The sequence below is a fragment of the Myotis brandtii genome, unplaced genomic scaffold, assembly GCF_000412655.1.
Source record: "Myotis brandtii unplaced genomic scaffold, ASM41265v1 scaffold587, whole genome shotgun sequence".
Lineage (NCBI taxonomy): Eukaryota > Metazoa > Chordata > Mammalia > Chiroptera > Vespertilionidae > Myotis > Myotis brandtii.
In genome coordinates, this window is record NW_005370207.1 from 94,944 (window position 1) to 120,690 (window position 25,747).

Consider the following 25,747-nt stretch of genomic DNA (forward strand, 5'->3'; position numbering starts at 1 on the left):
AACACTGATAGGACTTTTATAGGATTACTCTTCCCAAGTTCAATAGTCTTAATGCACAAGCAATTTGCTTAAAGTCTATAATGCCCTTGGATTTCAAGTTGAGGAGTCTGATCATCTGGAAACAGAAAATCAAGGATCTGAACTACTGTTAAATAAATAGATTGAACTGAAATCTGCCTCTTACGACTTTAAGTGCTTCCACATAAAGTCCAAGAGATAGAAATAGGAATGATCTTAACTACAACCAAATATTGCCTTAATTCCAAATTTAACTTCTGCAATTTTATCTAATGTTACATCGAGGCATGTGGGCCCTCCACTTGTGAAGAGTTCACACCAGTTTAAAACAAATTCATCACAGGAGCAAGACTGCAAACTCAAGTAGTAGCGATGTTTTTATTTGATATGTTTCATTCCTTGTTTTTCATGCCTGCAGCTACCATGTGAACTTGTCTCCAATAAGTTTATCACAGACTTTTTTGAAAAGCTTTGTAACTCTTCTCTTTGCCACTTCCCACTTTCTCCCACTTCCACTCTTTCTCCCACTTCCACGCTTCTTACAAATGGCTACTAGAATAATCTCTCCCCAAACAGCTGTTATCACAAACTCAAAACCTATCACAGTTCTCTGAAGCCTGGTGTACAACAGACTCTTAAAGTCTTTACCCTTCTCACCATCCTCGTCTCTCCTATCTCTCTGAGATTCTCCACTCATTTTTTTTAACTTTCTGCCATGTCCTGTATGAAATAAATGTATTTCCTTATCTGTGATTTTTTAGCATGCTAGATCCTAATTTAGAGCTTTAGAACTATATAATGCTTTGAAAAATATCTTTGCTATATTTTCACATGGGTGTAATATCAGTCTGTGTATCAGTCAGGGTCCCAGAAGGAAACAAGACTTCACCCCATATGGTTCAAATGAGGAAAGTTTAATGAAGGAGTTTATCTACCAAACTGTAGACAGCATTAAGGAACAAACAAGATGGTGAAGCACCTAGAGATTAGCAAATATAAGAAGACAAGACTACTACTGGGAGGGATGAAGAGCCAAAGAGAAGGGTTAGCATTTCCACAGAAGCCTAATTAAACCTGGAGGCATGGCAGAGGGCAGCCTGGAGGCAGTGACAGCCTGAACAGGACAGCAGCAACGCCAGGGCACAGGATCAGCAGGACCTGCAGGAGAAATGCCCAGACCTGTATCTCCCCTCACACTCCAAAACCTTCACTGCCTCCCACTGGCCACGCCCAGGATGAAGACAGAGTGGGAGGGAGTCTGGTTGCACCTTCTCCTAAGGTCAGCTTCCCCAGGCGCAGGGAAGACACAGAAAGGTGAGAAGGGATGGGGTGTGGCTAGTGGAGAACACCTGGTGCAGGCCTCAGGCAAGCTGCAGCCCCGTGAGGGGTGGCAATTCCTGAGGTCACCTGCATCTGGAGTGAGAGAACTGTAAGACCTCACTGAACTCGCAGCTAGGTGTCACTTTGAGCCATTTTCCTTAGTTACAGGTTCAGTGTCTTTACCTTTAATATAAGAATAATACAGTGCTCAGTTTATAGAATTGTTCTAAACATCTAGCACCATAAACACTCAGTAAATGTTAATATTATTACTGGCTAGATGAAAATATCCTCTAGTAAAGGATCTTATAATAAAAAAGTGAACCATCAAAGATAAGAATCAAGGAGTGTTAGTGGTCACCTTTGTAGCTCACCTCTGCCCCCATCCCCTTGGCCTTCAAAAATACGGCAGGACAGCTTTCGGACTTGGCAGGCAGGCTATTTTATTTTACACTAGTGACTTGGATGCCATTTCTCTTCTTTCCACTCAGTAACAGACGGTGCCCTGGACAGCAGTGACATCTGCAGCCCCAAGGGAGAAGGGTCAGCACAAATTTTAATTTTGCTTTTGGTTTGGGGCTTTACGTACACAAACAGATTATTTTTTTTTCTCCCTGTCAGTTTGCATCTAGCTTTGTATCTGACAGCTTTTAATGCTTTATGTATTTAAATCAACCCCGAAATTTATAGCTCCAGGTTTTGCTTATTTTGCTTTATTCCTCTAGTTCAACCTCCTTGATTAACAAAAGGTGAAAGAAAATGTGCAAAAGTATTCAAGCTGCCATTTCTGTATCACTGGGATGTTAGGAAGAGGGCATTCTGCTCTTTTTGAACTTCCTCTCATTATAAAATGCTAACATTTGAATATTTTAAATCATAAGAAACAAGAATACTAAAGATAGCCTCTAAAAATCTGTAGGCAATTGGACTCAAGTAGAAAAAGGAACTTAAAAGCTGAGAGAACATTTATAAAAATTGTCTGTCATGTTCACTGGAAAGGAATGAAATTCTATACTCATCTCTTCTATGAGAGTAAGAATAAATAAATGAATAGATAGATGGATGGATAGATGATTGATTGATAGATAGATAGATAGATAGATAGATAGATAGATAGATAGATAGAGGCTTTATTCTTAGGAGGTCAAGTGTCTGCACTGGGAACAATAATTTGATCCTGAGTTCAATTTCAGAGGAATTTCTGTAATAGAAAACTCTCCTGATGTCTGAATGTTATGGATACATTTGGGGTCATAAAAAATTCCAAATCAGGCATCCCACAGAGAAAAAGCATCTATCCCTGGGTATATAAAATAGTACCCTCATTACTGAGAAACTATCCAACTTCAGTGGTATTTGTAATTTCCCTATGCCCCAGGCAGTCCTCAAAGGTCAAAGAGAACACTAAAGGCTATGTGTATAAGACAATTAGATCAAAATGTCTGCACTGGGAACAATTTGATCCTCCTGAGTTCAATTTCAGAGGAATTTCTGTAATAGAAAACTCTCCTGATGTCTGAACGTTATGGATACATTTGGGGTCATAAAAATTTCCAGATCAGGCATCCCACAGAGAAAAAGCATCTATCCCTGGGTATATAAAGTAGTATCCTCATTACTGAGAAACTATCCAACCTCACTGGTATTTGTAATTTCCCTATGCCCCGGGCAGTCCTCAAAGGTCAAAGAGAGCACTAAAGGCTATGTGTATAAGACAATTAGATCAAAATAGAACTGAGAGCTGGCCTCAGGTAGCTATTTCTAATGGGAGTCAGTCACAGGACAATAAAAACTACAGTTCATGCCCAAATGTTCTCCTTGGTCAAGGAGACACTGACTGGATAAAATCAGAACTCAAGGGTCATTTCTGATTGGCCTCAACCCAAACACCACAGCAACACTCAAGAAGCTTCACCCACAAACGATTACACAGCTAATTTAGGTGTTAGTATTAGACAGATCATTCAAAGCCCCCTTCATCTTCTTAGGCTTCATCGTTCTAGACTAGATAAATGAGCTGAATTTACAACAGAATATTGAGCCTCTCTTCAACTATGTAATGGATAAAAGGAGAAAGTAAGACAAACTGGCCCTTTTTTTATTTTGATGCCAGAAAGACAAATAGAATGGTCTACAATAATCATTCAGGCCAGTAAATCACATTAACAGCAATTCACTGTGAAATAACTAGATATATGGAATTTTGGGTCCTGGTGCCTTTCTCTTACCCTGAGACAGTTAGTTATTGCAATCAATTCCAGTTTTCTAATCTGTAAAAAAAGGGGGGTATGGGATAAATCACCTCCAATATTTCTTCCAACTATATAAAAAAGCTATTGTTTTATGTACCAAACAGGATAAAATATGCTTCTATAAAATGTAGGCCTGTGTTCCAATGAGGCTGCACGTTAGGTAGATCTGAAGCAGCCATCTTCGTATTAAAAACTCTCTAATACCAGATAATACTCTCTATTAGCCAGATTCATGCCAATTAAAAAGAATCCAGGTCACAGAAACAAAATAAATCCTTTAAACAAGAAGAGTTCATATCACAAATTATACTGTTGATGTATTTCACACCAATTTGTGGGATATGTATGACAGACAGATAGGTATATAGATAATAAATAGAGATGTAAAGATGACATTTTTCAACTATTTTTCTAAAAAACAGTTGTATAAAAATTTCTACATCCAATAAAAATATAAATATCAGACTAGAAATTACATATATAGTTTAGCAAGAAAATATTAAAGGTGAATAAAAGTACTTAAGTATATCTGTCATAAGAAATTATACAGTAATACAATGAATTGTGATTTTTTTTCTTTTTTCTTCCTATAATTTAGTTAAAAATCATTATCCTCATGAGTACTAGTTAACAATATCATATAAATAATTTATTGGTGCTATAAATTAAAAAAATACACTCCAAAACTGTATTTAAAATGACTGAGCTATATAGAAACATTTCCTTAAAAGATGGAGACAAGGGAACATTTTGCACAACCAAGAATTGAATGCCATTCCAAGTGGATTAAATAAAGAAAATCAAAGAAAAAAATTGAACAGCCTGATTGAGTGCATAAACCTTCATCAAAGATAGAAATACTTACATAGGAATTTCATGACTAAACAAAATGCAAACAACCCAAATACTTTTTCAACCAACACCTGGGTTTAGTAGCTTAATAAACCTTTCACTTTATTTTTGTGTTTTTTTCATCCTTATCCTCTAGTTTTAAAAAAAGAAACTGGAGCACAGTATTTTGTTGAAGAGTTTGGGCACATATTGAGTCACAGCCCAATCTCTCAACTTCAAAGTCAATTTAGCAACTAAAAATGACACAGGAGAAAAAAGGAGATCGTGTTCTATTGGGGAGAACTGTCTTTCATTACAGTGTAAACTTAATGAATGTACCACATACCAGAGAATTACTTTAGATTCAGTTATGTATTCAACAAATATTTATCCAGTGTCGTTTAAATGTCAGGCACACTGGACACAAGGTGAGCAACAAAGACACACTCCTAGTCCTCATGGAGCTTTTAATTTAATAGGGGATAAACATCAATGAAACAATCCCACACATAAATGTACAATTGATTGACTATACAAAGGTGAATATAGTGCTCCATGGGGATATTGCAAGGAGATCTGCCCTAGTTAGGTAAGACCAATTAAAGGATTTGTTTCCTATTCCTGGAGTCTCACTTGGGTGAAGGAAGTATTTCCAAGAGTAGAATGTCCTTCTGGACACCCCAAAGTTCTGCCCTATGAGCAGCCACTAACTGTATACCTCTATCTCCAAACTCAACTCTACTTTTCAACTGGCCTTGCTGACAGTGAGCTTATCATGTCATGAGAGATGAATCAACACTTTGGCACAAATCCCACAACATCCAACATCTTCTTCAAACCAAAGCAGCACAGCCTTGGTCCTTATTCATGAGTGATGGTTGCAGCACATGGTTGGTTCTACAGAGACCCCAGCGGGACCCATTGCCCCACCTCCAGCATATTCTTAGAGGGACACACTGAGTGGCAATGAATGAACTCACTAGAGCAGCAGAGTAAAGGACCAAAAGAAGGGAAGGCTGCATTTTGAAAAGGGAGAGAAGCATCCTTCTGAAAATGTGTCCAGACAAGGTAGACTAATTCAAGAGACCCGGGTGATGAAAGCCAGGTCGATTAAGATATATATGGTCCATTAGAGTGTCTCAAAAAGGAAATGTTCACCCTAACCGGTTTGGCTCAATGGATAGAGCGTCGGCCTGTGGACTCAAGGGTCCCAGGTTCGATTCCGGTCAAGGGCATGTACCTTGGTTGCGGGCACATACCCAGTAGGGAGTGTGCAGGAGGCAGCTGATCAATGTTTCTCTCTCATCGATATTTCTAACTCTATCCCTCTCCCTTCCTCTCTGTAAAAAATCAATAAAATATATTTTTTTAAAAAAAGGAAATGTTCAATCTAGAACCTGAAGTGAGGATGGGATACACCTGAGAATCAAACCAGGAGAGGCTCTTTTTAAAAGAATTAGAGTTAGATGAAAAAGATCAGTTGGTGATAGATGCCTAAGATCTAGGAAGTGAAACCTGTAACCAACTTATGCGATTTTATAAGGGCAGATTGAATAACAAGATTGTGTGTAGTTTACAAAGGCACACAGTATTTTCCTGGAGATTTCCTTGAAGTAAATATACTCTCAAATTATACTTGTCATGTTAAAATAGTACTGAGCTGCCTAGAGAGCCATTAACAAGGAAAAGGTCCCTGGCCACAGATGGTATGGTCCTTGAGGAGCACTGGGATCCTTGTGTGATTAAAAACTCATCAGTGATGAAACATGTTGTGTGTGTTTCTGAGAGGAAGAGAAGAGAGGTTGTGATGTGGAATTGTGCTGAGTTGCCCTTCTTTTGACAAATATTACTTTCTGCTTATTTATATCAAAATAATCATCATCATCATCATCCTCCATTGATTACTCAAGTCTCTTGTTTATGCTCTTCCACACTCTGTCTACACTTACCTCCAATACACACCAAAGTTATTAAGAATTGGAAGAACCAATTGTTTGCCCAGCCCCATAATCACCTGTCCTAAAAGGGCATTTGCACAGGTACTCAAACCTGCAGCCCTGGGAGGAAGAATGTGAGCCATGCAGCCAGCACAGCATGCTGAAGTGGGGCTTTCTGTCAGTCTAGGACAGTGGTTCTCAACCTTCCTAATGCCGCGACCCTTTAATACAGTTCCTCATGTTGTGGTGACCCCCAATTTCATTGTTACAAATTGAACATAATTAAAGCATAGTGATTAATCACAAAAACAATATGTAATTATATATGTGTTTTCCGATGGTCTTAGGCGACCCCTGTGAAAAGGTTGTTTGACCCCCAAGGGGGTCACGACCCACAGGTTGAGAACCGATGGTCTAGGATGATGCAGACTGATCCCACCAAGGAATCGGTTAACAGGGACATTTTCTGTCATTAGGCAGGGGGAGAAAGGCTAAACAGCTTTCTGGACTTTACTGAATTAAAGCTTCATACCATTTCATGAAACCCCTCTGGGAAACTTCAAGCCAGAATGCTGGCCATGTATTGAAATGTAAACTAACACTGGTAAAAAAGAGGGGGTAGGTGGGCATCTTAAACAAATATGAATTACCAGTGTTTGTTTTTCTGCTACTTTGGATCTGTTACACCACTGCTCCCTTTCACAGGTACAAATGCATAAAAGAGGGCTTCCGTTTCATAAAAGCAGCCCAGACAAACAACACTCCTCGGGGTGCTGAACCCAAAGCTGGCAGCCAGCCTGGTCTCTGCGCTCCAGTCTGCTGGTACTTTTCACTTCCACAGCTATCAGCCTGCTTCAGGCCTCTGCCTTCACTCCGACTAGGGACAAAGAGACCATCACAGTGGAAATCCTCTGTATGCTGCTAATAAGCCTATTTAGAGTCAATGAGAAAGACTCATTTTGCACCAATAAAAGCCTTCACGAGTTCTACTGAATCAGTAAAACCAAAATGTTTCTGTGTCCTCCCTGTCCTCATTTTATATCCATCTGTGAGGGGAAGCTCAGCAAAATGTTGGCCACGATGACCTCTAAGTTTCCTTCTTCTCTAAGGTCCTCTGCTTTTCTGTTGGCTAATAGGATTTGAACTCTATTTAAATCATCACACATTCTTATGGATTCCTGAGCCCTTCTTCAGTTTTTGAAAACTCCACTGTGATCTGCTGAATTGGCATATTTGGAATCTTGGGTCTCTCTGGGCAAAACATTGAATACTACTCTGATCTAGCTGCTTAGCTAATATTGTCTATCTTCTTTCTGAAAAAGATGTGGGAAGGAGACAGAGGTAGAGCATGCTCCCACCTCCCACAGCAATACCAGGGAAAGCTTTGGTCACGGGTTCGATTCCTGATCAAGGGCACATACCTAGGGTTGCAGGTTGGATCCCCAGCCCAGTCGGAGCATGTGCAGGAGGTAACCAATCTATGTATCTCTCTCACATCAATGTTTCTCTCTCTTTCACTCCCTCCCTTCCACTCTCTCTAAAAGTCAATGAAAGAAAATAAATCTAAAGATAGGAAAAATTGAATTTAGCAAGAATTCTTAGAGTTAACTCACTTGCCCAAGATCACTCAGCTAAAATTCAGTGTTTGAGTATCTAAGCAATGAAGCTGAGCATTTTACTAGACACAGAAAACATAATAGAAACATGTAGTTCTTCTTAGGTCTTATAATTTTAGTTGATAAAAGTGCACGCATTTTGAACAGGTTTTTACTTACTCTGCAAAGAAAAATACTTAGCTAAATTATTGCCTGTCTGGATGGTAAGTAGCATACTACCTTCATCTGTAAAATAATATTTTCGTAGACTAGAGGGTATTTTGTTTAAAGGAACCCAGAGATGAATTATTTTGATAAATTAAGGCTCACACTCTAATATGTGTGTTTTATAATGCTGCAACTTACATAGAAATATGTCTCAGTGAAATATTTCTGAAAAGACGTATGGTTGTTTCATTTTATATTCACTGACTGGAAAGTCAGTATTTTAGAAACCTGTGGTGAATCCATTTAATATAAACAATGTGTCTGTGTTGCAAATATTAACCTCCTGATTTATTTTAGAATTTTAATTTTTCCATATCTTAAAATGAGACATGTTCATGTCATGTTACATAAATCATTTCCATTTATTGATAATACATTGTATTAGTGATGATTATTTCAGCTGCAAATAATAGAAAAGTCTATGCAAACTGGCTGTAAATGAGAGGATTTATTATTATCTCATATCTCAAGAATGGAAGGGCATTCCAGGCTGGTTAATTCAGAAGTTGAAAGATGTCAGCAGTGACTGAGGTTTCCTCTGCTTTTGTGTGGTGCTATCATCAGCATGATTTCCCTGCTGCAAGGCCAGCCACTCATTGCAGACATAACAATAACCAGAAGAACTCCCCAGCCTCCACACGCTGAAGGGTTCTGTAGGACTTTCCCATGTATCTCTTTGACCAGAACTGCATTAAAAGGCACTCTTTCAATGAAAACTGGCAAGCAGGATAGGGCCACCATAACTGGATCAGACCAATCAGAATTAACTGGGTCACATGGGGTATACAGTAAAACAAAATTGTTGTTCTGTACGTCTGTCAGCCTAGACCTACATGTGGCTAGTGGCTATCATTTTGTCCAACACGATAGCCACTAGCCACATGTGGCTATTTATATTTAAATGTACACTAATTAAAATTAAATAAAATTTAAAATTCAGGTTCTCAGTTCCCTAGCCACATTTCAAGTGACCAATAGCTACATGTGTCCAGTGGCTACTCCATGGGACAACATAGATATAGAAAATTGTCCTCGTCATAAACAGTTCCACTGGATGGTGCGGACCTAAAGAACGGGAACTTCTGTTGGATAAGTAGGCAGCAGTACCTGCTGCACTCTCTATATAGCAGGCAATGAGCTTCATGCATATTATTTCCTCTAATCTTTCCCAGACTATTACAATAGGTTAGTCTGGACACTAGGTTGCTAGCTAAGGATGGGAAAACTTAATTCGAAGTATCATGACCTATTCCACATCCCTGCAGGAAGGGCAGAGTTAAGAAATTGATCACAGTCAGAAACCTTTCCATGTGTCAGCTCTGTTCAGTCTACATGTCAATATCATGCTTCCAGGACAACTTTCTCCTCAGGGTGAAGAGCCCCACAATCTTCTCAACCTCCCATCTCATAGCCTCACCCCACACTCCCAAGAGAAACCACTCTTTCTCCTTCAGCTTCATTTTAAATATGTCTTGGGAGGACTCTGATGATCCAGTGTGGGTCAAGCACCCAGCCTACAACCCAATCAGTTTGGCTGCAGAGACACTGGGGCAGGAATGAGGGCTGTGGAATAGAGATAGGTCCTAGGGGATATCTCTAATGGATACCCATGGGTATTGAGGAAAATTCTCAGGAAAAGAAAAAAAAGGAATTCCAGGGTCCTCTCCTTCACCACATTCCCCAAAGTCTGAATCCCTTAAGCACTGACTCAGGCCCTGTGCAGTTTGTTCTTCACATGCGTTTTGGGTCTCGCTCACCTCACCTTATTTACAGGCTAGTGTGTCCCACCTCTATCTCTACAGCAAGATCTCTTTTCTCAGTTTCAGAGTCACATAGCCAACTAATTAGATAACTTTCATATCCATCCACTTTTCTCCATTGTCACCTGGGCCACTGTCACCTCTGGAGAAATTACTATAGTATCTAATTAGTCTCTCTTTCTCAATGTTATGCTACAGCCTGAATAATCCCACTAAAATGGAAACCCCATTGTGTCACTGATCATAACAAATTTCAACTGCCTCATGAAACATATAAAATCTTACACGATCTGTCCTTTGGCTAGGTCCCTATCCTTTTCTCTTACTAGTCTCCCACCTGCTCTCTATTCTAGCCATATTAAACTTGTTCAGTTCCTCAAACTATTATTCTTTCTCTAGTCTACTGGCCTTTGTGCTTCCCTCTATCTGAAATAATAATCATACTAATTACCTCTTCATTTTGTCTAAATCCTTTCATAATGCAAATAAATAGCCCTTTATATGTAACTGTTTTGTACTATTTTTAGGGTTAGGAATATCACATTTTCCTAATATTGAGCCATCTGTATATTCTTTCTTTCTGTTTTAATGAATTGACTCCCTCCAATGAAGTTTAATAAGCATTGAGGGAAAGACAATTTTTTCTAATGTTTCTATACTTTTCTACCCACTGCTTCATCTTCACTGACCCAAGTCTTATTGCGGATTTCCAAATAAATGATTATCCAAAATGGTTTGCTGTCACATGATTGCCAATATTCCCTTTCCATTGCCGAGTCCTTCAGTGTAATATTCCAGAGATCATGTTCATCCAGATGCATGTGAATTCCACCCAAACAAGCTAATGCCAGAGTCCACTGTGTGATTTACAGAAAGGAATACCTACACTCCTGAATTCATTTTCACTCTGTAGAATGGTTTTTCTCTGTCTTAAGTTATTCCCTGAAAAAATGCAAGACTTTATGTACCCTTAAAGCTCCATTTAATCAAAGGTACTTCCTTATGCTTCCACAATTCAAGCAGTATTAGTGCTTCTCAGACCAAGAGAATTGATCTGCGCCCTTAGTAACCAGGGAGCATCACAAAGACAGGACACTTAACCTCAGATGGCCATTGGAAAAACATCCAGGCCACCCAGAACAGGACAAAATAGTAGAATGGGTTAGAAAATTCAGTCTTGTGTTGGGAAAAGCCTTCAGAACAGGAAAGGATTAAAGAAAGAATCAAGCATCAAATAAGATTTCAGTCCCTTCATCACCTTCAGCTAGCTTTATGGTTTTAGACAACTCACTTAGGCCAGATGGACCTCAATTTTCTTTTCTGCAAAATGAAAAAATTGAGAAAAAATGGTCTCTATGGACCTTTGCAATTCCATCACTCTATGTGCATTTATGACTGACAGTGCAGTATCCTTTTAAAGTTTTCAGAATATTCCTGAATCCTGACATGGCAAACTTTGTAATATACTTTGCAAATTTTGGAGATACGGGTGCATCTGTATACTATTAACTGAGCTCTCCACTTCAAATTTTTCTAATGAGGAAACACACACACACACACATACACACACACACACATGCATTACTTTATCTTTACACTTTACCGATTTGAATATTTACTGAAGGTTATACATACAACACAAGCTCTAGATTGTAAGCTTCGCATTTGACAATTTAGTCTCAGTTAGATGATCTACTGTAAGGCACCTTTGGTAATCTTCAGCACAGTTGAGTATCTATTCTGTTAATTAAATGTCAGATGCTGTTGCTAACTCCATAAACTAATTCTAATACCCCCTGTTACTCAAAGTGTGGCCCAGAGCCTACACCATCCATACCACCTGCGACTGGTCGGAAGCTCAGAGTGCCTCGCCTTATAACTAACTACACAATCAGAATTTGCATTTTAACCTGGCGCTCAGGTGATTTGTCTGCACACAAGTTCTAGAATGTTATTATACATTATATTGCTTCCCACACTACTTTAAAATAGGCGAAATTGTTTTCTATAAAGGAGTGAAAAAATGAGCAAACTAACTGTAATTTAGCAAAACGAATGGCTATAACTCAGTGCCACTAGCTGTGGAGTTCTAGAAGCTTGCATTTGAAAGTTTCTCTTGTGGGTTTTTTTTTAAAAATATAGTCCTTGGTATACTTTTATAAATGGCAAGGGGCCAGGGAACTGGATGAAATGGTTTATTCTGTTCCAGACCCACTTACAAATACTAAATATATCATTAAAAATCAAGGTGAAGAATATTAAAATATTTCCTATTTTTTATAGGATTCGGTAACAACCAATATGTTATTTTTATTTCACATTACAGCTGGCGGTTTTAAAATTCCATAATGCATTGCTGTCATACATAAAATATAAAGAGAAAAATACTTTTCAACTGTAAGGTAAAAACTCTGAAATAAGTAAATAATAAAAGAATTTGAGGATATAAGCGTAAAACAAATTCAAATAAAACAGACCAGGATTCTAATTGCAGCTCTGACACTGTGATTTTTAAACAATTCACTGAATTTCTCTGGGTACCAGTTTCTTCGTGTAGAAAATGAGAGGATGATTTTGATTTTACATCCCAGCTGTAAAATTTTGAAATCCAGTTATGTCTGAAATCAATGCCTATTTTGTCATCTCACATGCATCTATTGGAATTCAATATGGAATATCAGAAGTGGCATAAATAAGTTACTCTGGGATTTCTGCTATTTCACTTGCTAAGAACAGCAGCATGTGGACTAACTGCCACTTCATGGTGCTAATGTAGACACTGTCCCCAACAGAGTTTACTCTAGGCAATAGGCAAATGGGGACGGCAGAACACATTTTAACACAGGGACAGTTCTCTTAGCTTCCTTTCATTCCGACTCCTCAACACTAACTGTGTACATCCCATCCCCCTCCTAACTACCCCATTCACTCATGTGGTCTCCAGGAGTCCTGGGTGAACCGGTGAAAGCTCCCACCTTCCATAGTCTCCCAGAGTGTATAGAGGTCTATTGAGAGGTAGTTACACCTGAAAAGATACCTCGTTACTCTGGCACTAGGCAGTAACTGACAGGCCTTTCAGGGGGCTAATTATTGAGCCTCCTATTTGGTTCAGTGACAGAACTGCTTGTTTGTGAGAATAAACATATTTGTACACTGCTTTTTCCATTACCATTATTTCTATCATCATAAATAAGAATCAATAGGCCATTTCAAGTAGCATCTGCTCACCATCATTTAGCATCTGAGTGTCAGGCACATGCCGGCTAAGCAGCAGTGTCCCAGCCTCCTGGGTGAGGATTGAAACTCAACAGACAAGGAAAGCACTTCAAATTCAATAAGACAGTGTCTCTGTGAGCAACTTGAGGACAAGGGTGGTCTGCTCTTTGTCTCTATATCTACGGCACAGTGTCTGCTACAAGCAGGCTATCCTAAATGAATAAACAAGTGAATTAATAATGGAGGGATAGATGGAAGTAGCAAAAGGAAGGCATTAAGAAGCTATATGGAACCGACTGCATTTATTGGGTTGGTCAGGGAGCGTTGTTTTAATAAAGAAAGAGCTAGTCACAACTCGTGTGGGAGAAGTGAAAGTCGAGGCCAACAGTGTGACCAAGGGGGAGTCCGCCTTTAAGGAGCAGCTCAGCTGAACATACTCAAGTCCCTGCAATATTCACTAGTAGGCCTCTCTAACAGACAAAAAGTCAGCATGACAGCCATTACAACAGTTAAGTGACACCTCAAAAAAGCACAAAAACAAACTCTCCACTACCGGTGAGAGTCTTGCTGAACAAAACAATGTCAGGGAAGGAACTGACCAGAGAAAAGGTGGGAAAAAGAAAAAAATGAGGCGAGGAGAACAGTGGAAGAAGAGTTCAGGCAGAGGCCCGACTGGGGAAATAGGTGTGTGAAAAATGTGCCAAGGCGGGGAGAGATGATGAGGACCCACAATTCTCCAGGGAGGGTGTGCGCGTCTGTTTGAGGAGTGGGAAGGCATTAAGTGTGAAAGTGGAACAAGGGAGGGAAAAATGGAGAGGTCAGATAAATGTCTCTAAAATAACTCCCATCACCCAATGATAACAAGTATAAAAGAATCCCTTCTTCTTCTTGAGAAGACAAAGGGAATTTTAAGTAGGATTAAGTAGTCCTGGCTTTCAGAACTCAGCAGCTCTCTCAGAAGCAATAATAACCACATAAGTAGCTAGATGGATGGTAGGAATTACTTCACTTTGGAACTTGGCCAGATATCAAAGTTAACAGTAATATCACGTCTTTCTGAAGGTTTTCCTGAGATTCTAGGGGGAAGATCATCTCAGAAAACGGCGCTGCGTTAATTTTAGGAAGAGGATGCTCCTCACTGCTTGAGGACACTGTCTCCTGCAGATTGAGATAAAGAAGCCCTGCCTTGCTGTGAAGCACTCTCTTACCCACATAAATACATTGCGAGTATCGCTCCCAATGGAAGAACATAATTACGTTCACAGATTACCATCACTCAAGGTAAAATTTTGCTTAAAACTTAACTCACCATTGATGTTCCAAATACAGGAAAAAGGACCCGGTAGGCATCCTGTTTCCACAGAGTTCCCTAATTTTTTGACTCATTGTGGATGGTTAAAACTCGAACCTTGTAAGGCCAAATTTTGCAACTGGCACATCTGTCCACATTCATTTCTGAATTAGATGGAATTGGAAATATAAACAATTTTCACACCCTGTGCACTTCTTAACTGATGAATACCCTGCCTCTGAAGTATATTTGACCATTAAGGTGCAAGATCATCTTCACTCTTCCCCAAAAACAGAAATGAAAACTGGGTGTTGATGGTCATTTGGGACACAAGTATTTTCTCTCACCATTTGGAAATGTTCATGTGGTACTGTTTGTTTGTTTGCTTGCTTTTAAATGTAAGTTAGGATGTTGCATTATTTACTTATTTTCTCCCCAGGGAGAAGTTATTTCAGTATCACCAACAATGGAATTTGGATGATACTGAAATAATGGAATGTATTGAACCTGTTCCCTAAGGGTGCATTTGCCCTAGCACTTGGAGTAAAACACTATTTCCATTGCACTAGAAATAGTTCTAATTGGACAGATTGCTGCAATTTTAACAACACCCAAGAAAATCAAAGGAATCTGAAGCAGACGTGGCACCAGGTCAGGATCCTACTACAACCTAGGTCAGTGTTTATGCCTGAAATAAGTACCCAATTCACACCATCTACAGCTACCAGAAGGACCATATACATCAACATGTGGGAAAAAAATGTGAATTTAGGGAAACTGTGTATTCTGAAAACAGTCTGTTACAAGTTATGCAATTAGTTAATAGCTAATTTCCTACCAATTTTATTATGTAACATATATAAAAAAGAAAAGTGTATTCATCATTTCAGTTACTGGTACATTTTCATTAAACAGTCTAACAATAGGATATGAATGTACAGATGATCGAACACAGTCAGAATTCAGAATTAAGTGCAGTGTAAAATATATCTGAATGAGAAATACAGAGAGGACTCTGCATAAACTCTCAAATCCTTCTATAAAGTGGCCCCTCTTTATTTCCCATTATTCCTTACCATGCTCCCTCCTATCCAGTAAGGCAGACCTCATCCCTCTCCACATCCTACTTTCTGTCTCTGCCCTGCTCACCCACCATGTCCATCATCTTGGATGCTCTTTCTCAAATCTTTCTTATTATCAAGCGCACCTCCTCCATGAAGTTTTAAATTTAAAACTTGAACTTACAGTTATACATTTTCTGAAATTCCTTAATATCTATGCCCAAATTTAGCATTTAATTACAGAATTTCCCCCCTCTGATTATGTGCATGTTTGTCTATATCTTTTTTTCAACTTAGTCACATTATTTAAAATAATACCTCCTCTTCATGCCGCTCCCTAAAATTCCTGTCAATATCCTACTCCACATTTAATTTCTCTTTCTCTAGCTATTCCTTCTGAATGCTCAGTCTATCTGAAATCAGGATTACATGTGCTCTATCCTAGAGAACATTTCTGCACCCCTGCTTCTTCCTCAAGTTCCCCTACTATATCTACTTCCTTTTTCTGCCAAACTTCTTGAACAAGCATTCTTTCCTCCACTTCCTCAAGCCCAGTTCCATTTCACAATGTGAGTTTCCCTATTACACTTCCTATGCCTCAGCCACACCTCTCTGCAGCGCTGTGTGCACCCCATCTTATTTCCTGGAGACCGAGAAGACAGTGACTGCGCCCTCCCCACCCCCTTCATCTCCTTCCAAAACTCACCTGCTGTTTCCTTTTCTAGCTCCTTCTCCAGAGTCTTCACTTGTCATCCCTCATCTCTGCTCAAGCTCCAAGGGCAATTGCATCTCTGCCCTAATCTTTAACTTCCAGGTCTCCATCTGCCATTCCCTAATATGTATTTTTAGTGCCGAAAGCTCTGTGGGGTCCCAGACCTTATGCTGCCACCTGCTGGGCAGTTCCATGGGGCTACATCAAAACCAAATTCAAGTCAGTGCCTCCAAATTCACCATTCATTCTGTCTTCTCTGTTAGGTAGGTACATAACTATTTTCCTAGACCTAGCTGGTAGAGTTTTAATATTCCATCACTAACTACCACCCCTAGTGTTAGTTACTCCCCATGTAGTATAAATACTACCTACTAGACTTCTGTCCTCTGTGGTCTGCCCCTAACTCACATGTCTTTGTTTAGGCCATAACTGCCCATCGCCAGAACTGGATGGGCCCTAACTAACCCTTTTCCTTTCTTATCCCTGATCTCCAATTCTCCTCACACTTCTCCAGAGGAATCTTCTTAAAATAGGCATCTGAGCAATGCCTTGGGTTAAAAGCCTCAAGTAATTCTACCCTACAGGTAGGATAGAGCCCAAACGCCTCAGCTCTGGAGTTTCTGGAAAGAACTTCCAGAACTTGCATGACCGGGCCCCAGCCCATCTCTTTAGCTTCATCTGCCCTCATTCTCCCTCTCACTAACTATCCTCACTCTCACTCACTTCAGCCTCCTCTGCACCTTGAACAAAAGAGATTTGCCCTAGACCCTGCAACGGGCTGCCCTCATGTCTTCACGTGACTGAGACCTTCTGGCTTTTCAGGTCTCGTTGCAAATGCCATCTACTTGGTGCAGCCTCCTGTGATCGCACAATCTAATCGCTCCCCTCCCTGCCATGCCTCCTGGTCACCCTTGCACAGTCTCTTCTGGTGTTTTCTGTAAGCACGTCTCAGCATCTGGAAGTCCCTGTTCCTTTATGCATTTGCTTATTTAGTGTCTGTCTCCTCACACTCGGATGCAAGCTCTCCTCACCCAGCCCCCTCCACAGCGTGGCACCCATGTGCACATCCCCATGCCTGCTCTGCTCATATGTCCACTCTAGCACTTATCATAGCACATCTTTTATTTGAACAGCTCATTCCAAAAGAAGTGAATAGAGGGAAAGGAGGATATATCAAAATACGGGCATGAGGGAGGCATATCTGGTTATAAAATACCTGTTCAAGTTTTGTAGTATTCAGTATAGAGGATTTATGCATCTTTGTTAACATTACCCATAATGTTTTATGGTTTTCTTACCATTCTATAAACAGTAGCCTTTAAATTTCATTTTTCGTGTGTTAATTTCTTATATAATATGATATATATGTAAAAAGGATTTTTTAAAGTTTATACTGACCTTATACTTGTGACCTTGCCAAATGTACTACTTAGTTCTAAGTAAGTTATAATAGTCCATACATAAGATCAAAAAATGGGTAATTGAAAATGTTTAATTCTTACATTTAAAATGTGAACCACCTTTAATATTGCTATTGTTTTTAAGCATAAGATATATAAAATGAAAAATCATAGCTGCTAGTGCTATGCAGAATATGGGAGGCAATAGATTATAGGAGCTATGGATTGAAATAGTATTTTTTTAATCAGTGTCTTATAGCAAATTATTATGATCCATCATCTTTACTGGAGAGCAATATCATGTCTTGCTTATTTGCCCATACTCCCCCCAGCCCAATCTTAATAAAGTGCTTTGCCCCAAGTAGAAACTCAATAAATGCTTTTTTAAATAGGACTGAAATATCCCAGCACCTGGCACATACCCAACAAATACTTGTTGTCTAACTGTAAGAACCAATGAGTACACCTAAGTTTGTTGAATGAGCAGTGTATGCTCAGCCCTTCCGGGAAATTATGACAAGAGACAGAAGAAAACAGAAAATACCCTCATAGTTACCCATGTAGAAACACTTCATTTCACAGGTAATGATAGCACAAATGCACCAAGGAAAACATTTAAGTGGCTACCTGTGCATTTCTTCATATGACTGTTCCTTTTTCCATGTGATACTAACTTGCATCCAAAATTCTCCTGCCAAAAGTCTGCAAACCACACATTTCTTCGATTATTGGCAAGAGTTCGGCTTCTAAAGTATCGATCAAATCCTATTTTAAAGAAGAAAGGTATGATTTTAATATTCTTTCAAAATCAAAACCAAATACTATCAGAGCTTTTAAATGAATATTATGTTATACTGTGATTATTCCATGGAAAAAAAATGGAGGAGAACCAAAGGCTTCCCTTATGGCAAACGCCAAGCAAAATCAGTGGACAATATCTCTGCCCCCACCATTCACTATTCATGCACCTGTCACTAGGGATGGGTATAACAGGAAAGCCTGTTGTTGTCATCTCAACCGCTCCCTCCACTAGGTCTCCCAGTGGCAGTGACCAGGGACCTCATGTTAAATAGTCAGAACCAACTCAGACTTTCTCTCTCTCTCTCTCTCTCTCTCTCTCTCTCCTTTCAGGAGTTAATGTTCAAGACTTCTATGCTTTTACCCACCTCAAAATTTATCTGTCCTATATGTTCCATTTTCAACTAATTCAATTAACTAATCAGTACTAATATAATCTTCCGAGTCATGGGTAATGGGCTAAAGTGTCAGCCTGCTCAGGTAATGACCACATTGAAGGGAGACCAGCTGGAAATAATGCCTTACTCCAAAGGGTAATGGAAAAGGTAGAAATTTCAATCACTGTCAGCACCATTGGCAAAGACATTTGGGAGACAAGCTGCCTTTCAGGGATGCTCCACATCTTTGCTGTAGGGTTTGTATTCATAGGGTCAGCCCAGCATCACGTCTTCATATTCTATGAAGCAAGCCCTCTCCCTCTAACAGTGCTATAACCGTCAGATATGCCCATGGAAATATGCAAACTTAGAGGGTAACATCATGAAAATGGCTAACATCGTGGAAATATGTAAGGTCAACTATAATTGCCTTTCTTAAAAAAAAATCCAGTAGGTACTCTTCTAATAAAAAATACATGTGCTGGGTTAAATAGTTACTGTCTTGGCAATGTTGCCATCAGAACTAAAAATTCTTTCCAGAGTCATCAATAATGGGTGTGTTTCATCATATGCTGATCCTCTGGTTTCACCTTTGAGTTTAGATTTAATTGGAATGAAAACAAATTCTCTACCATGCATCCTTACCATCAATTGATGCTCTTTTGGGCAAAATCGTCACAGCCCCTTCTGCAATCTCCTCCTGCTGATAAACGGGTGCTATTTTGGATCCCCAACTATCTGAGCCGATCCAGAGAAAATGCCCACTTTGGTTTAATTTTTTTGCAGCTTCCAATATCCTCCTATCATAATAAAAAGAAACATACCACATTTATCAAGAAACACTACAGTTATGAATGTTACAAGATGGCTATATCAAGTTATATACATTCAGTAGGGCACCAATAGACAATCATTCTAACTACCTGAGTCGTATCATCTTCTAAAGGAGATATATTGGCGGGTTTAACTCCAGCACCTGTTAATTAGTCTTATCCTCAACCTTATTCCCTTCATTCTATCAACCTTACTTGTCTCACTTCTTTCAATCCCCAGATTTTACTCAATAGACATTTCAGACTTAGGAACTCGAAGGCTGTTGTGTCTCCGTGCACCAGAAGGCAATCTGTAAATTGCATACGAATGTTTCAATTCCTGTGAAATCTCACAAGACTTTATATTGAACATGAAATATGTTAGAAAAAAAAGGATGTGGGCCACAAATCTGATCCTGCATAAGGAAGAAAATTAATCAGTACCTGATGTCATCTTCATTGGCAAACATAATCACTGCCCGGGCGTTAGGTGTTTCTAGCAGGCGTTTGATAATCTTTTCAAATTCTCCAGGTCTTGGTTCACGTGGGATTTTCTGTGATTGAGCAATGCAAACACCACCTATTTTTTTAAAAAAGAAGACAGTCACTTAGAAAGGGCATTTATTTAACCAACTTAATGAGGTTAGCTACTTTATAAAAACACATGCTTTGGTACAGAATATTGCTTCTCTCTTTTGTGATGGGAATTTTTAAGGTACACTATCTTAGCAACTTGTAAGTATATAAAACAATATTATTAACTATAATCACTGTACTGTACATTAGCTCCCCACAACTTATTCAACCTGGCCCTCTACCCCTGGTCACCACCATTAAACTTCACTTAGTGTACTGCCCTCAAGTTCCATTCATGTGGTCACAAATGGTGGTATGTCTTTCTTTCTCAAGACTGAAATATACATGCATATGCACACACATATATAGTCACATCTTTATTTGTTTATCTGTTGATGAATACTTAGGGTATTTTTATATCTTGAGTATGGTGAATAATGTTACAAAGAAAATGGGCATGCAGATATCTCTTCAAGATTCTCTTTATATTTCCTTTGGATACATAACCAGAAGGGGATTGCTGTATCATATGGTAGTTATAGTCTTAATTTTTGAGGAACATTCATACTGTTTTCAGTAGTTCCTGTACCAATTTAGATTTTTATATCTTGAGTATTCAATAGTGCGTAACGGTTCCCTTCTCTCCATATCGTCACCAACATTGTATATCTTGCCTTTTTTCTTTTTTCTTGAATTTATTGTGATGACACTGGTTAGCAAAATTATACACGTTTCAGATGCACTATTCTACAGCACATCATCTATATACTGTATTGTGTGTTCACCAAGTCAAGTCTCCATCAATCACCATTTATCCCTCCTATACTCTCCTCTTCCTCCCTCCAGGCCCCTGCCCCCAGCAATCACCACACTGTGCCCCATGTCCATGAGTTTTTTCTCTTTTTTTCCTTTGATGCTCAATCCCTCCACACCCCTACCCAACTCCCACCCTCCAACAGCTGTCAGCCTGCTCTGTATCTATGAGTCTGTCACTCTTTTGCTTGTTAATTCATTTTGTTCATTAGATTCCACATATGAATCAAATCATCTGGTACTTGTTTTTCTCTGACTGGGTTTTACTGGCTTATTTCGCTTAGCAGAATACTCTCCAGGTCCATCCATGTTGTCACAAAGCGTAAGATATCCTTCTTTTTTTATGGGCAAGTAGTGTTCCATTATGAAAATGTACCATAGCTTTTATTATCCACTCATTTACTGGTGGGCACTTGGCTGCTTCCAAATCTTGGCTATTGTAAATAACACAGCAATGAACATAGCTGTGCATATATTCTTTTGAATTAATGTTTCAGGGTTCCTTGGATAAATTCCCAGAAGTGAATCACTGGGTCATAAGATAGTTCCATTTTTAATTTTTTGAAGTAACTCCATACTGCTTTCCACAGTGTCTGCACCAATCTGCATTCCCACCAACAGTGCTACTTTATAAAAACACATGATTTGGTACAGAATATTGTTTCTTAAAACATCTGCCTTTCTCACCTATTAAAAGCAGTCATGTTTGTTTGCATTATAATGTATGTATCAAATACATTACATCAATTACTTAATCATACATCATGTTTTTCCCAAGTTTAAGCATTATTTTTGTGGCTGTCTCTAAGAAAACCAAAGTATGCAAAAAGTGTGATGAGAATTAAGGAGTCAAGGACGAAGGACCCTTTTGATTCATTTGATACAAGTCAAAGGACAAGTGCCTGGATTAGTGAAAAGCATGAGTAAGACTTCCTTATGCATGAGAACACTAATAGGAAGGTCCTTTTGACACTTTTATTTATTAATAGAGCTCCTTTAAAGTTATTTTCATTTTATAGCTCATAGTATGGCAGCAAAATTCTTATGCATTAGCATAATGGCATGTTATGAAACAAGTGGTCTTCATGACTATTTGAGACACAGACAAATCCCAAAGATTCAAACCCTCAGTTGACATATGTCTCCATCATGAAAATCAAAATGGTAGAAATCCCATTCCACTATTACAGAAAAGAACTCTTCCTTGGCCTTCCCTTGTAAGGCAAAGAGAGACCAAAAAGAAAAGTTTAAGATAGATCTCTGCCACTGGGCTAGGATAAAAGAAGAAAGGTTTCTTGGTGGCAATAGAGCAGAGAAATAACATGCTAATATTAGGGGTGTGGATAACAATATGTTTCAGTTCTATTATGTTTTAAGCAGGCTTTTTGAGTCAGTTGAATATTAAATCACCATTCATACCATTGTTTTGTAGGAAAAGGCATTTTTACTCCCAATTAGCAATGCATTCAGATACCCAAAAGTTACTGGGTGCCATTATATGCTATGCATTAGGCTGAACACTGGGAATACAGAGTCCTTTGACTTGTATCAAATGAATCAAAAGGGTCCTTCGTCCTTGACTCCTTAATTCTCATCACACTTTTTGCATATAATGGCACCCAAAAGTTACTGGGTGCCATTATATGCTATGCATTAGGCTGAACACTGGGAATACAGAGTCCAATCCAGGAGTTATCATCCAGTTTGGGAGATAGACATTCCAATAAATTATCATGGAATATGGGATAAATTTCAAAATTAAGAGAATATACCATAAATGGGAGCACAGAGGAATATGTAACAAAAATGTCTGAGAGAGGTGAAATTTTTTTAAAGGTAAGAGTTTCTTCTTTTTAAAAAATATGTTTTTATTGGTTTTAGAGAGAGAGGAAGGGAGAGGGAGAAACATCAATGAGAGAGAACCATCATTTGGCTGCCTCCTGCACGTCCCCTACTGGGGATCGAGCCTGCAACCTGGCCATGTGCCCTGACATAGGAATCCTATTGGCAACTTCTTGGTACATGAGAGGATGTTCAACTAACTGAGCCACACTGACCAGGGCTGAGAGAGATGGATTTTAAAGGACAAATACAACAACCATATAGGGACAAAAGTGGGATATTTCTGAAAGAGGCCAAGTATGAAAGAACCTTGCTTGATCATGGCCTATGATAGACTGGCTGAGGTTGAAGTTGGACAGAATGGCCAGGCCTACCTTGAGAATCGCAAGTAATTAGGGCTTTATCTTGAAAACATTCATTCATTCCGGACCTATTAAACATTTTTGTTAGTTCTAAGGAATCCACTGAAAATTCATAAACAGGAGAACTACAGAATGGGCTTTATGTTTTAGGAAAAAACATCAGGTAACCAAACAAAGAGGACATGTCTAATAGCCAGACAATAGATGTCCAGTGTATTGTGATCAGACTTAACATGCATGCCAAAAATGAATGATTAACATTCTAGATTACTGGAGGTTTATTTTTCTTTATGTTAAAGCAGTCAAAATTATCCCTGCAATATCTTTACTAACCTTACAACATGGTCTTCAGGGGAGGGAACTGCACATAATCCATAGACTGAGCATGTAGTTAGCTAGCCTACTGATATGCCATTAATAGTTGAGATGATGGATTCATTCTTTCAGTAAATATGTATTGAGTACCCACTGTCTGCTAGATTCTATGTGGGGGCCATGGGATGTCATGGTGAACATAATAGATATGGTCTCTGACTTCACAGTGTTTAGAAATGTGCATGAGCCAGGCTTAATGCAAAACAAAACACACACAAAAAAGCGCATAATTATAAATTATGGCAAGTCCTGTGGGGAAGAGTGAGGGAATTTAATTTAGAGGGAGGAATATTCAGGAAAAGCCTCCCTAAAGTGATGTTACTTAGTTGAGGTCAAAAACGAGAGAAACTGGGAGAGGAGAACATGGAAAAGGGCAGGGAAGAGCCAGTGGAGGGCAGGGAAGAGCCAGTGGAGTTCATGAATGATGGGGAGAGAAATGTAAGACAAAGATGAGAGGTGAGTGTGAGGCAAGAGGCCAGATTATGCACGGTTGTGCAGGCCTATGGGAGATTATGAATAATTAAAATGCTTAAGTTCCCCCCTAAATGTTTTAGTAGCCCATAAAAATATGTCTTGTCTATGCATTTTACGAAAGAAAAATGGATGAGGATTTCTGATGTAGAAGGCACCCTGGAGTGGAAAGAATAGGAGGCAATGAGCCCAGCTGGGAGGTTATGGGGACAGGCAAAGGGAAAACACAATGCTACCTAAACTAAGGAGCATCAAATGGAGCTGTCAGAATGTGAGTTAGAATCTGTGGTGCTTTGTACTAGGTTTTACAGCCTATTGAAGTATGATTGGCAAATGAAAACTGTATACATTTAGGTTGTGCTGATTTGATCTAAGTAGGAGGCAATGAGAAACGACTAAGCATGACTCCAAGGTTTGGGCCTTTGTGACCAATTTATGCAGTGTCACCATTAAGCAAGTAGGAAAAACTCAAGTAGGAGAGTGAGCAGATAGGTGGAAAAGAAAAGCACGATTTTGATTCAGGACAGGTTGTCTTTGAAGTACCCATGAAACATCAAACTGAAAAAGTGGGCCTGGAGCTAAGGAGAGAGAAGGGAGATGTAATTACAATTTTGTCAGATGCTGACACAGTCGGTAGTTGAAGTGTTGGGAGTGAAGAGATCACTCAGAGGAAACATTGAAGTCAACAATAAGAAAAGGTGAATGATGGAGCTAGGAAAACCCACGAGCTTTGGAGAGGGGGCCAGTGAATGAGTCTGGAAAGGAGTGATCACATATTTGAAGGAGGAAACATTTGGGACAAAGTCTAGCAGTAAGTAGAAAACTATAATGTCTTTAAAAAATCAAATAAACACATAGACAAAAAAACTGTGGTGAGCGGAAGCATTAGGTAACTATAAAAATGTAAGACCAAAACTACAACACTCTCTAGGGAACAATAACTGCTTCAAAATATTACTGCCCTTTTAATTAAATTGCTGTGATTACTTAAGCATCCCATTAAAGATGCCATATCCTAAGCATCATTCTGAGATTACTACTGACTTCATAGCCAGCAGATATGAAGGCTGGAAAATTTTTATTAAGACTATTTCATATGAGGCAAACAGGCAATCCAGACATAGACTTCAGCCTGAATGCAATGATTTATTCATTTATTCATTCAGGATCTATTAAACATTTTGTTAGTGAAGTTAGATTTACACAGTCTAAATCCATTTCACAGTTTTTTTTATTCCTCTGCCTCACCTAGTATTTGTCATCATGGCCAATTTGTATTTTTCAGGAAAGGGGGACTGCATAATTAATTCACTTCGGCTGAACAAATACTTATGGAGAACCTGCTCCACATGGCACTTTGCTGTTTGGAGCTTGATGGATATTTTATTAAATCATGGACTGTGTTGCTTCTCAAGTGATTGGAGTTAGAAGATTAGGATTCTTTTCTTAGCCCTGAAACTCATTCACACTTTCTGTCTTCATATCTGTCAAAAAGGCAGACAATTAATCCACTCATAAGTGAGCATTGTCTACCTAGTTTCAGGAGCTACAGACATTCATTGATTGCCTGTCCTCAGCAGTCTTATAATTAAGTTAGAGGCCCGGTTCATGAAAATTCATGCCCTGGAGGGGTGTCCCTCAGCCCGGCCTGCCCCCTCTCACAGTTCAGGAGCCCTCAGGAGTGGGAGGCGACCTGGCAA

The 25,747-nt window shown here is 39.1% G+C and overlaps 1 protein-coding gene across 1 annotated transcript in view; it reads right to left on the minus strand.

Moving 5' to 3' along the window:
- Positions 1-11,232: 11,232 nt before the first annotated feature.
- GRM8 (glutamate receptor, metabotropic 8) overlaps positions 11,233-25,747 on the minus strand; it is a 368,615-nt gene continuing 354,100 nt past the window's right edge. Inside the window, exons 4-7 of the mRNA XM_005879182.2 lie at positions 20,053-20,188; positions 19,442-19,596; positions 18,249-18,386; positions 11,233-11,261 (exon numbers count right to left, since the gene is read on the minus strand). Coding sequence (XP_005879244.2) covers positions 11,233-11,261; positions 18,249-18,386; positions 19,442-19,596; positions 20,053-20,188 — 458 coding nt within the window. The remainder of the gene's footprint in view (positions 11,262-18,248; positions 18,387-19,441; positions 19,597-20,052; positions 20,189-25,747) is intronic.